This window comes from Pseudoliparis swirei, chromosome 8 (assembly GCF_029220125.1).
Source record: "Pseudoliparis swirei isolate HS2019 ecotype Mariana Trench chromosome 8, NWPU_hadal_v1, whole genome shotgun sequence".
Lineage (NCBI taxonomy): Eukaryota > Metazoa > Chordata > Actinopteri > Perciformes > Liparidae > Pseudoliparis > Pseudoliparis swirei.
Genome location: NC_079395.1, coordinates 24,192,367 through 24,206,410, shown reverse-complemented (window position 1 = coordinate 24,206,410; position 14,044 = coordinate 24,192,367). Strand labels below are relative to the sequence as shown.

General features: G+C 54.6%; 1 protein-coding gene across 1 annotated transcript in view; it reads right to left on the bottom strand.

The window, feature by feature from the left end:
* The window catches only part of cntnap2b (contactin associated protein 2b), a 55,187-nt gene that overhangs the window by 1,241 nt on the left and 39,902 nt on the right, over nt 1-14,044 (bottom strand). The window contains exons 8-18 of the mRNA XM_056420377.1: nt 13,393-13,651; nt 13,168-13,317; nt 12,348-12,510; nt 12,153-12,259; nt 11,968-12,087; nt 11,519-11,634; nt 9,046-9,130; nt 8,752-8,908; nt 7,771-7,898; nt 7,505-7,675; nt 3,703-3,918 (exon numbers count right to left, since the gene is read on the bottom strand). Coding sequence (XP_056276352.1) covers nt 3,703-3,918; nt 7,505-7,675; nt 7,771-7,898; nt 8,752-8,908; nt 9,046-9,130; nt 11,519-11,634; nt 11,968-12,087; nt 12,153-12,259; nt 12,348-12,510; nt 13,168-13,317; nt 13,393-13,651 — 1,672 coding nt within the window. The remainder of the gene's footprint in view (nt 1-3,702; nt 3,919-7,504; nt 7,676-7,770; nt 7,899-8,751; nt 8,909-9,045; nt 9,131-11,518; nt 11,635-11,967; nt 12,088-12,152; nt 12,260-12,347; nt 12,511-13,167; nt 13,318-13,392; nt 13,652-14,044) is intronic.

The window sequence follows — 14,044 nt, the reverse complement described above, 5'->3', positions numbered from 1 at the left end:
CCCACAGGGGGCTACCGGACACACGGTGTCCTCCACCCAGGGGGCTACCGGACACACGGTGTGGGAATTCAGTTTTATTTCAGTAGATATACCATGGTATCAACTGTTAGGAGGGAAGATGGAGAGGCGGAGCCTTAGAGATAGGGCAAGGAGATGAGTTTCCTCTAGGAGCCTTAGAGATAGAGCAAGGAGATGAGTTTCCTCTGTAGGAGTCTTAGAGATAGAGTAAGGAGATGAGGTTCCTCTGTAGGAGCCTTAGAGATAGAGTAAGGAGATGAAGTTCCTCTAGGAGCCTTAGAGATAGAGTAAGGAGATGAGGTTCCTCTGTAGGAGCCTTAGAGATAGAGTAAGGAGATGAGGTTCCTCTAGGAGCCTTAGAGATAGAGTAAGGAGATGAGGTTTCTTTGTAGGAGCCTTAGAGATAGAGTAAGGAGATGAGTTTCCTCTGTAGGACTCAGCCTTAGAGATAGAATAGAATATACACTTTTATTAATCCCCAAGGGGAAATTAGTTCTCTGCATTTAACCCATCCTTAGTTATTAAGGAGCAGTGGGCTGCGGTGAAGCGCCCGGGAAGCAACTGGGGGTTCAGTGCCTTGCTCAAGGACACTTCGACTTGCAACTAATGGGGAGAGCGGGGATCGAACCCACAACCTTGCGGTTGCAGGACGACCCCCTTACCCCAAGGAGATGAGTTTCCTCCGTAGGACTCAGCCTTAGAGATAGTGTAAGGAGATGAGGTTCCTCTAGGAGCCTTAGAGATAGAGTAAGGAGATGAGTTTCCTCTGTAGGAGCCTTAGAGATAGAGTAAGGAGATGAGGTGCCTCTGGGAGCCTTAGAGAGTAAGGATATGAGTTTCCTCTAGGAGCCTTAGAGATAGAGTAAGGAGATGAGTTTCCTCTGTAGGGGCCTTAGAGATAGAGCAAGGAGATGAGGTTCCTCTGTAGGAGCCTTAGAGATAGAGTAAGGAGATGAGTTTCCTCTAGGAGCCTTAGAGATAGAGTAAGGAGATGAGGTTCCTCTAGGAGCCTTAGAGATAGAGTAAGGAGATGAGTTTCCTCTAGGAGCCTTAGAGATAGAGTAAGGAGATGAGGTTCCTCTGCCGGAGCCTTAGAGATAGAGTAAGGAGATGAGGTTCCTCTAGGAGCCTTAGAGATAGAGCAAGGAGATGAGGTTCCTCTGTAGGAGCCTTAGAGATAGAGTAAGGAGATGAGGTTCCTCTAGGAGCCTTAGAGATAGAGTAAGGAGATGAGGTTCCTCTGTCGGAGCCTTAGAGATAGAGTAAGGAGATGAGGTTCCTCTGTAGGAGCCTTAGAGATAGAGTAAGGAGATGAGGTTCCTCTGTAGGAGCCTTAGAGATAGAGGAAGGAGATGAGTTTCCTCTGTAGGAGCCTTAGAGATAGAGCAAGGAGATGAGGTTCCTCTAGGAGCCTTAGAGATAGAGGAAGGAGGTGAGTTTCCTCTGCAGGAGCCTTAGAGATAGAGCAAGGAGATGAGTAACCGCCTTCTAACCGTTGGTAAGCCAATTGTCCAACGACTTGAAGACATGGGGACTGTGTAAACATGGTTGTAGTTCCTAAATGGTTGGTGTGATAGTTTTGTTGTTTCTATTGAATTAAAGCTGACAGTCTCCACGGCGACCACATGGGGACTGCTTCAATTCACATCCATGTCAAGTCATGTCAAGAGGAAAGTGAGGAACATGGTGTCACATAGCGTCAGAAACACAGGAGGGCAAAGGGCAAAACTGAGCCTATCAAATATAATGTTGCCCCTGACGTCACGAGGAGAGGGCAAACGATGACCCATAACTTAGATTATGTAATAGTTGATGTGTCTGTCCTATCTGTGTTGCCTGTACTAGGTAAGTACACACAAAACAATCTATAAGTATCATTTTAATTTATGAAAAAACAGAAATAAGTTAAAATAAAATATAAATAAAATTGAATATTCGTGTTTTCTGTTTTTCTTTTGTTTAAAGAAATCTAAGAAAACACTTTGAATGTCTAGACCAGCGATTCCCAAACTGTGGGCCGTGAGAGGTCATTTACAATAAATAAATAAAAAAAATTTAATTTTCAATTTTGAAAAGTTTGAAATTGCTAGTGAGTTTTTCTAGTGAGATATCACGGCAGAGCGATGCGCGTTATGGGAGCGGCGGCGCTGGGCTTTGTAGACATAGAAACACTCTCAGACAGCAGCTTGCTGTTATGTGCGCCTGCTGCCAGTCTGACTCCGCTGTTTTGGGTGAATGACGTCGCGTGCGACCTGGAGGTGTTAACCACTTGTGTGCCAAATCTTTTTGTAAATTTTTTTTAAATTAACATTCGGGGCTAATTAAAAAACATCCGGGGCTGTTTTTTAGCCTAGGGACGCCACTGGTTTCACCCTACTATTATAACAGGGTGAAATATGACCACCCGTCACCCTGTAATTTTCGTTTACCCCCCGTCAACTCTTCTCGGCTCGCGCGCGCCAGAGCTCCGATTACGGCTTAGGCGCGCGCCCACATTTTCTCTATGCAGGAAAAACCCTGCACAGGTGAACACCCTCTCACTAGCCCCCCCCCCCCCCCCCCCCCCGTCGACAACCCGTCGTCAACGCTGGTTGTGATTTAAGGCTTGGGTGGGCCGCAGAAGATTTTCAGATTTCAAATTGGGCCGCGGCATTCTTGAGTTTGGGAACCGCTGGTCTAGACTACTGCCTAATAGTCTTACTATTGCCTAATAGTCTTATTACTGTCTAATAGTCTTATTATTGCCTAATAGTCTTATTATTGCCTAATAGTCGTATTATTGCCTAATAGTCTTATTACTGTCTAATAGTCTTATTATTGCCTAATCGGTTTATTATAAGTCTAAATAAGTATATTTAAGGTTAAATGTTATTTCACACGTTTCAGAAAGTTCGCCCGTTCCTTGTCGATGCTCGTGGAGGTCAGCGGGGCGGAGGCCCCTCAACAGGTAGACGTCCTCCCTGGTGTCACATGACTGATACCTGTCGCCCTGACCCCGTCCTCTCCTGGTCCAGACGTGTTCCTCATGTCTGAAGTGACCCACAAGGTCAGCCTACCGCCTCCCAGAGGGACCGGCCCTCTACCGCCTCTGACCCTCCCCGGAGACAGGAGGCAGGAGACAGGAGGCAGGAGACAGGAGGCAAGAGACAGGAGACAGGAGACAGGAGGCAGGAGACAGGAGGCAGGAGACAGGAGACAGGAGACAGGAGACAGGAGACAGGAGGCAGGAGACAGGAGACAGGAGACAGGAGACAGGAGACAGGAGACAAGAGACAGGAGACAGGAGACAGGAGATAGGAGGCAGGAGACAAGAGACAAGAGACAGGAGACAGGAGGCAGGAGACAGGAGACAAGAGACAGGAGACAGGAGGCAGGAGACAAGAGACAGGAGACAGGAGGCAGGAGACAAGAGACAGGAGACAAGAGACAGGAGACAGGAGACAGGAGACAGGAGACAGGAGATAGGAGGCAGGAGACAGGAGACAAGAGACAAGAGACAGGAGACAGGAGGCAGGAGACAAGAGACAAGAGACAGGAGACAGGAGACAAGAGACAAGAGACAGGAGACAGGAGACAGGAGGCAGGAGACAGGAGACAAGAGACAGGAGGCAGGAGGCAGGAGACAGGAGACAGGAGGATGACCTCGCGGGCGACGGAGGCGGAGGCCAGGGCTGCGTCTCTCACCGACATAAAGCTCGCTGTAGAGCTCCAGCGTGGCGTGGCCCTGGGGGGGCGTGGTCCTGGCGTCCGCGTACTGCCCGTTGAGCCGCAGCGCCGCTTCCTTGATGTTCTTCTCGGCCTCCACGCGATGCCATTGGTCGTCGTTGAGCGGCGCCGGCGAGCGGACGCTGAGCTCCACCCGCTCGCCGCCCACGTCGAAGGAGAAGACGACCGTGGAGCCTGCTGGGAGAGGGGAGCAGAGCGTCGGTCAACACGCCTCAACACGCCTCAACACGCCTCATCACGCCTCAACACGCCTCATCACGCCTCAACACGCCTCAACACGCCTCAACACGCCTCAAAACGCCTCATCACGCCTCAGCACGCCTCAACACGCCTCATCACGCCTCAGCACGCCTCAACACGCCTCATCACGCCTCAACACGCCTCAACACGCCTCATCACGCCTCATCACGCCTCAACACGCCTCATCACGCCTCAACACGCCTCAACACGCCTCATCACGCCTCATCACGCCTCAACACGCCTCAACACGCCTCAACACGCCTCATCACGCCTCAACACGCCTCAACACGCCTCATCACGCCTCAACACGCCTCATCACGCCTCAACACGCCTCATCACGCCTCATCACGCCTCATCACGCCTCAACACGCCTCAACACGCCTCATCACGCCTCATCCTCAACACGCCTCATCACGCCTCAACACGCCTCATCACGCCTCATCACGCCTCAACACGCCTCATCACGCCTCAACACGCCTCATCACGCCTCAACACGCCTCAACACGCCTCATCACGCCTCATCACGCCTCAACACGCCTCATCACGCCTCATCACGCCTCAACACGCCTCATCACGCCTCAACACGCCTCATCACGCCTCAACACGCCTCATCACGCCTCATCACGCCTCATCACGCCTCAACACGCCTCATCACGCCTCATCACGCCTCATCCTCAACACGCCTCATCACGCCTCATCCTCAACACGCCTCATCACGCCTCATCACGCCTCAACACGCCTCATCACGCCTCATCACGCCTCAACACGCCTCAACACGCCTCATCACGCCTCATCACGCCTCAACACGCCTCAACACGCCTCATCACGCCTCAACACGCCTCAACACGCCTCATCACGCCTCAACACGCCTCATCACGCCTCAACACGCCTCATCACGCCTCATCACGCCTCAACACGCCTCAACATGCCTCATCCTCAACACGCCTCATCACGCCTCAACACCTCAACACGCCTCATCACGCCTCATCCTCAACACGCCTCATCACGCCTCAACACGCCTCATCACGCCTCAACACGCCTCATCACGCCTCAACACGCCTCATCACGCCTCATCCCGCCTCATCCTCAACACGCCTCATCACGCCTCAACACGCCTCATCACGCCTCAACACGCCTCATCACGCCTCATCACGCCTCAACACGCCTCATCACGCCTCATCCTCAACACGCCTCATCACGCCTCATCCTCAACACGCCTCAACACGCCTCATCCTCAACACGCCTCATCACGCCTCAACACGTCTCATCACGCCTCAACACGCCTCATCACGCCTCAACACGCCTCATCCTCAACACGCCTCATCCTCAACACGCCTCATCCTCAACACGCCTCATCACGCCTCAACACGCCTCATCACGCCTCAACACGCCTCATCACGCCTCATCACGCCTCATCCTCAACACGCCTCATCCTCAACACGCCTCATCACGCCTCAACACGCCTCATCCTCAACACGCCTCATCACGCCTCAACACGCCTCATCACGCCTCATCACGCCTCAACACGCCTCATCACGCCTCATCACGCCTCATCACGCCTCATCACGCCTCAACACGCCTCATCACGCCTCATCACGCCTCAACACGCCTCATCACGCCTCATCACGCCTCAACACGCCTCATCACGCCTCAACACGCCTCATCACGCCTCATCACGCCTCATCACGCCTCAACACGCCTCAACATGTCTCAACACGCCTCATCCTCAACACGCCTCATCACGCCTCAACACGCATCAACACGCCTCATCACGCCTCAACACGCCTCATCACGCCTCATCCTCAACACGCCTCATCCTCAACACGCCTCATCACGCCTCAACACGCCTCATCACGCCTCAACACGCCTCATCACGCCTCAACACGCCTCATCACGCCTCAACACGCCTCATCACGCCTCATCACGCCTCATCCTCAACACGCCTCATCACGCCTCAACACGCCTCATCACGCCTCAACACGCCTCATCACGCCTCAACACGCCTCATCACGCCTCATCACGCCTCAACACGCCTCAACACGCCTCATCACGCCTCAACACGCCTCAACACGCCTCATCACGCCTCAACACGCCTCAACACGCCTCATCACGCCTCAACACGCCTCATCACGCCTCAACACGCCTCATCACGCCTCATCACGCCTCAACACGCCTCAACATGTCTCAACATGCCTCATCCTCAACACGCCTCATCACGCCTCATCACGCCTCAACACGCCTCATCACGCCTCATCCTCAACACGCCTCATCCTCAACACGCCTCATCACGCCTCAACACGCCTCATCACGCCTCAACACGCCTCATCACGCCTCATCACGCCTCAACACGCCTCAACACGCCTCAACACGCCTCAACACGCCTCATCACGCCTCAACACGCCTCATCACGCCTCATCACGCCTCATCCTCAACACGCCTCATCACGCCTCATCACGCCTCATCCTCAACACGCCTCATCACGCCTCATCCTCAACACGCCTCATCACGCCTCAACACGCCTCATCATGCCTCATCACGCCTCAACACGCCTCATCACGCCTCAACACGCCTCATCACGCCTCAACACACCTCAACACGCCTCATCACGCCTCATCCTCAACACGCCTCAACACGCCTCATCCTCAACACGCCTCAACACGCCTCATCCTCAACACGCCTCATCCTCAACACGTCTCATCACGCCTCAACACGCCTCATCCTCAACACGCCTCATCACGCCTCAACACGCCTCATCCTCAACACGCCTCATCCTCAACACGCCTCAACACGCCTCATCCTCAACACGCCTCATCACGCCTCAACACGCCTCATCCTCAACACGCCTCATCACGCCTCAACACGCCTCATCACGCCTCATCACGCCTCAACACGCCTCATCACGCCTCATCACGCCTCATCACGCCTATCACGCCTCAACATGCCTCATCACGCCTCATCACGCCTCATCACGCCTCATCACGCCTCATCACGCCTCATCACGCCTCATCACGCCTCAACACGCCTCATCACGCCTCATCACGCCTCATCACGCCTCATCACGCCTCAACACGCCTCATCACGCCTCAACACGCCTCATCACGCCTCAACACGCCTCACGCCTCAACACGCCTCATCACGCCTCAACACGCCTCATCACGCCTCAACACGCCTCATCACGCCTCAACACGCCTCATCACGCCTCAACACGCCTCATCACGCCTCAACACGCCTCATCACGCCTCAACACGCCTCATCACGCCTCAACACGCCTCATCACGCCTCATCACGCCTCATCACGTGAGCTACGAGCTATCTTAAACATGGTTATAATGGCTCATTTATTATTTGTTGGGCTACTTTTATGAATGCAAAACTTGTCATCAACGTCCTGGTGCTCCTCTGAGTTCAGGCTCTGGTCTCTATGTTGGTTTTCCGTACCCAACCCTACGCTCACTGGGTCCCACCAGACATCACGTCTAGCAGCTCTCTCCACACACCCAGACCATCAACACACACACACCTCTGAGTTCAATGTGAAGGAAGTCAGAGGTTCCCAAGTTCTCCAGAAAGACTCCGTGCGTGGACGAGGTCTTGAAGTAGAAGGAGATGTCGGTGCTGGTGTCTCCTCTGAAGGAAGGGAAGTGGAGGTAGGAGGCGGGGCTCGTGAAGGACGCTGCATTCCAGAAGTTCCCTTTAGATGACAACAGCAGGACATGGATACTGAACGATAATGTTCCTCTGATGATACAGAACATCTCTCCAGATGTGTGTGTGTGTGAGACTCACGGTCCCCCTGGCACCGGAGGGGCCCGATGGTGAGCTTGGCCTCAGAGCCGGCTCTGCTCGTATCCCCAACCACCACCTGGCTGACGGGCAGGTGGTCTTTATACACCAGCAGGCCGGCATCCTCCCTCCTGCACACACAGACACACACACACACACACACACACACACACACACACACACACACACACACACACACACACACACACACACACACACACACACACGCACACACACACGCACACACACACACACACACACACACACACACACGCACACACACACACACACACACTGCACACACACACACACACACACACACACACACACACACACGCACACACACATACACACACACAGACACACACACACACACACACACACACACACACACACACACACACATACACACACACACACACACACACACAGACACACACACACACAGACACACACACAGACACACACACACACAGACACACACACAGACACACACACACACACACACACACAGACACACACACACAAACAGACACACACACACAGACACACACACACACGCACACACAATCCAAATGATGTGGGCATGCAGCAGCAGGAGAGGGTCCAGTCGTAAACACTGCCCATGTGCTTCAGCTGCACCACTGTGTGTTATTACTGGTTACTGTGAATACATCCATGAACATGTATTTGCACATGTTATAGTTGTCAGAGAACAACTTGAACCTTGGTGCAGTGATGTGGTGGGTAAACCACTATGTCCCTTCATAGACCTCATGGACCTCATAGACCTCTCTGCCTGGACCTAGGAGCAGGCTTCAGAAGTTAAACCTGTCACAAGGGAGTGTGTCCTGGGAGGCCTGTAACTCTGCATGTGAATAGGGCTACATGTCGTGCACACGACATCATGATAACAACTCTAATAGTGGACATAAAGTGTGACTTCACCCAGCAGAGAACAGGAAGCCGCCGAGCTGGACTCACCAGGAGCGCAGGTCGGCGTCGCAGTGGCAGTGGTGTCTGGGGTCGGTGCAGTTGTGTTCGATACCGCAGGAACACTTCCTGACGCCCGGCCCCGAGCCCCCCCAGTAGGAATGCCTCTCGTTGGCTCTTCCGACCCACCAGGTGAACGGGACGCCATCTGGGGGTCAAAGCACGGCGTGTCAGAGCGCCGTGTGCAACGAGTCGCCGGACCGCACGGATCTGTTGCTAATGCTAACACAAAGAGCCTTCATCGATGAAGAGGAGCTGCAGATGAAGAGCTGAGGGGAACCTCACCAGGAGTGTTGAGCAGGCGAGACATCCGGCAGGCGTAGGCCACGTACTGGGAGCAGGAGTCAGCACCGCTGGTGACCCACAACACCTGGAGACACACACAGGAGACACACACAGGAGACACACACAGGAGACACACACAGGAGACACACACAGGAGACACAGCTCACACACAGGAGACACACACAGGAGACACACACAGGAGACACACACACAGGAGACACACACAGGAGACACACACAGGAGACACACACACAGGAGACACACACAGGAGACACACACAGGAGACACAGCTCACACACAGGAGACACACACAGGAGACACACACAGGAGACACACACAGGAGACACACACAGGAGACACACACAGGAGACACACACAGGAGACACAGCTCACACACAGGAGACACACACAGGAGACACACACAGGAGACACACACACAGGAGACACACACAGGAGACACACACACAGGAGACACACACACAGGAGACACACACACAGGAGACACACACAGGAGACACACACAGGAGACACACACAGGAGACACAGCTCACACACAGGAGACACACACAGGAGACACACACACAGGAGACACACAGGAGACACACACAGGAGACACAGGAGACACACAGGAGACACACACAGGAGACACACAGGAGACACACACAGGAGACACACAGGAGACACACAGGAGACACACACAGGAGACACAGGAGACACACACAGGAGACACACACAGGAGACACACACAGGAGACACACACAGGAGACACACAGGACTCACACACAGGAGACACACACAGGAGACACACACAGGAGACACACACAGGAGACACACACAGGAGACACACACACAGGAGACACACACACAGGAGACACACACACAGGAGACACACACAGGAGACACACACACAGGAGACACACACAGGAGACACACACAGGAGACACACACACAGGAGACACACACACAGGAGACACACACAGGAGACACAGCAGCTGTTTCCAGTCCAGAGGCCGATGTCCTGAGCCCAGAGAGCTTCTCCAGACACGAGGACATGCTGAGGTCGGATGTTCTCACACGCCGACCGCGACCTCTGAAGACCCCATGGAGCGTCACATGTTCATGGCAACGTGTGTTTGTACTCATGAACACAAATTATTAAATGTCACTGAAGGACAAATATAACGGGCCGGGCTGGGGCCTCCAATGGGCCTCCAACGGGCCTGGCTGGGGCCTCCAACGGGCCTCCAACGGGCCGGGCTGGGGCCTCCAACGGGCCTCCAACGGGCCTGGCTGGGGCCTCCAACGGGCCTCCAACGGGCCGGGCTGGGGCCTCCAATGGGCCGGGCTGGGGCCTCCAACGGGCCGGGCTGGGGCCTCCAACGGGCCGCCAACGGGTCTCCAATGGGCCGGGCTGGGGCCTCCAACGGGCCGCCAACGGGCCGGGCTGGGGCCTCCAACGGGCCAGGGCGGGCTGGGGCCTCAACGGGCCTCCAACGGCCTGGCTGGGGCCTCCAACGGCCTCAACGGGCCTCCAACGGCCGGGCTGGGGCCTCCAACGGCAGGCTGGGGCCTCCAACGGGCCGCCAACGGGCCGGGCTGGGGCCTCCAACGGGCCGCCAACGGGTCTCCAATGGGCCGGGCTGGGGCCTCCAACGGGCCGCCAACGGGCCGGGCTGGGGCCTCCAACGGGCCGCCAACGGGCCGGGCTGGGGCCTCCAACGGGCCTCCAACGGGCCTCCAACGGGCCGCCAACGGGCCGGGCTGGGGCCTCCAACGGGCCTCCAATGGGCCGGGGGGGGGGGGGGGGGGGGTGTATATGACCAGGTGTGACCAAGAGTTTGAAAAGGTCTGCATGAAAGGTCCCAACAGAGCTTCAACACACTGGTTTGAGGCTGAGGTGATGAGGGCCTCTTAGAGACAGGCCTGATTCTGATGTCAAATCTAAATAAAGGTGCACATAATTTAGTTTGCATCATTAAGTTCTTAAGTTTGCCAAAGGGAAATGAACGCATCAAATCCAACATGGCTGACTGCCTGATGGAGATGATCTTTCCCATAGCTTCAGTTTTCAGGCCTCGCCTCCTCAGCTTCCTGCTCGGCGGCTGAAGGCTGAGAGCTGAGCAGTGTTGGCGGTAGGATGACGCATAAGGAGGACCCTCACATGTGAGAGAAACCAAGGGCAGCAGAGGTCAGAGGAGTGACCTGGTGGAGACGTTCACACGACGGACTTATTGCTGACCTTTCTGTTTGGCCTCTTTCGCCCGAGCTGTTGTGACTTGTATCTGTTATATTGTTGTTTATTCAATAATTGACATTAAACCCCGGCATATTTGATCATGTCGGATGATCAGTGCAACACGCTCATCCTTTGTGTTTCGATGTATGCCGTCACTATCAGTACCAGTAGAACCAGAGGGGTCCACCCTGACGGCAGTAGAGGTGCAGCGGGGGGGTCCAGAGCGGCGCTGTTTACCTGCTCGTCAGTCACGTTGTAGGTGATCTGGAGGACCGCCTTGCCTTCCTGCTCCGCACTGGTCACCGATGTCTGAGGAGACAGGTTGTTCTTCAGCGTGGTCCAGACCGTCTCCTCTGAAAACAAGAACCCGGGGATCAGTCTGATACACGGGAGGACGAGTAGGACGGGCATGAGGCCGCAGCTGAAGGTGATTCCTCTTTTCCTTTGGCCAGGAGGCGGTGCTCGTCGAGACACAATGTCTGGAAGGCTTCAACTCCCAGAATGCACCACCAGCAGGTCAGTGCAGGCAGTTAGTTGATTTAAGTGCGAGCTACCAGGACGTTCAGGAGCACATACGTGTTCCTGATCAACAGCCAGAGGAAGACATGTGAGTCTGGAACGAGCAGTGACTAACGTACGACTCAGAGTGGCTCGGGACATGAGTTGAACCCACAGTGACCTCTCACCTGTCATGTCACAGTTGACCCTGAAGGGGGCGACAGAGCCACTGCCGTCCGGGTCGATCCAGTAGCTCCCTGAACTCTTCCCCTGGTGCTTATACTCCTCACAGGACTGCTGATACATCGCTACAGGACACACACACACACAGCTGAGCACACACAAAGCAGTGTGTGTGTGTGTGTGTGCTTACATGTGTGGCAGGTGGCTCCGGTGTATCCAGTGCCGCTACAGTTGCAGCTGAATGTGTCCCATGTCTGAGAGCAGCGGCCCCCGTGCTCACAGTGGTTAGGAACACACCTGGCGAGCAGGTAGACGGTGGAATCAAAGTCACGTGACCGCAGACCGAGCGCTCTCTTGATGGATACACATGTTCTGCTTCTCGTACCTGTCGATGATGGCACACATGTCCAGGCTGATGTTCTCAAAGGTTCCGATGAGGCTCTGCTCCAAGGCCCGGAGGTCCGCCAGGTGGTCGTCTATGTGGATCATCTGCATGCAGCCCTGGAACGAGCGCTGGAGGGATCTGGTGTTGGTGTGCAGGAGATTACCTGGAGACGAGCCAGAGAGCAGAGGTCAAGCAAAGGTCACCCTCACCACCTGTCATGGACAACACATGGACACGGACACATGGACACGGATACACGGACACGGATACACGGACACGGACACACGGACAACCAATATTAATACTGAAAAATACTAATAAATATTTTTCCTCCAGACGATATTAACTCAATGTTTTGAGAAGAACCAAGATGCACACACACACACTCACACAGACACATGCCTACAGACACACACACTCACACAGACACACACACACACACTCACACACACATGCCGACACAGACTCACACACACTCGATATAATTAGATTATTTTTCTTTCTTTATTCTTTTGTTGTCTCTCGTTTGTAATTTTGTAAAATGTTAAATATTATCTCGGCGGAGGTTTCAAATAAGCCCCGTTGTCTTTTTATCTCTTCCTGCACTGAGATATTAATTTATCTCTGTTGAGATTGTTATTTTGTTTTATTGTTAGGATTGTGCGAAATAAATGAATAAAGATCAAATGCAGCTGTGATGGATGTTTCTTCAGGTGGTTTATTCTCGCGGCCCCAGGACCCAGTGGACAGTCGCCTGATCAATACGACGTGTCCTCGCGGTGACGTCTTTGGAAGGTTAGCGCTCTTCTTAAAGCATCACCTCCAAAGTAGTAGGTCCCTCCCGTCTGGATCTGGATGGGGATGGCGGTCCTGACCGTGGAGGCCTCGTCTCCATCCACCGTCAGCATGGCGTAGTTCTCCAGGGCGTTCAGGTGGACGCTGTGCCACTGGCCGTCATTCAGCCCCGAGCCTGCGGGGACAACACCGGTCTGACCAGGAGGGCGGCGCCGCAGAGGGGAGCGGGCGGAAGGAGCTCCCAGCTCACCTGAGGAGATGTCGATGCGCGTGTTCTTCTTCTGCGTCACGTTCATGTAGACCGTGACCTTGCCCTCCGTCAGCCCCACCTCCACCCAGCCGTCCAGCAGCGCCGTGAACACCAGCAGCCCGGTGGGGTTCCACGTCCTGAAGGACAGGCTGACCGACAGCACGTCACTGGCACTCTGACCCGGCAGCCGCAGGAAGGACGACGAGTTGAAGAACACGGAGAACGAGTCGGACTCGGCACACGAGAACGTCAGGTTACGCTACGGAGGGAGAGGGGAGAGAGAAGAGAGAGAGGGGAGAGAGGGGAGAGGGAAGAGAGAGAGGGGAGAGAGGGGAGAGGGAAGAGAGAGAGGGGAGAGAGAAGAGAGGGAAGAGAGAGAGGGGAGAGAGAAGAGAGGGAAGAGAGAGAGGGAGAGAGAAGAGAGGGAAGAGAGAGAGGGGAGAGAGAAGAGAGAGAGGGGAGAGAGGGGAGAGGGAAGAGATAGAGGGGAGAGAGAAGAGAGGGAGAGAGAGAGAGGGAAGAGAAGAGAGAAGAGAGAGAGAGAGAGAGAGATGGAGAGAGAGAGAGAAGAGAGGAAGAGAGAGAGAGAGAGAGAGAGGAAGAGAGAGGGGAGAGGAAGAGAGGAAGAGAGGAAGAGAGGGAGAGAGAGGGA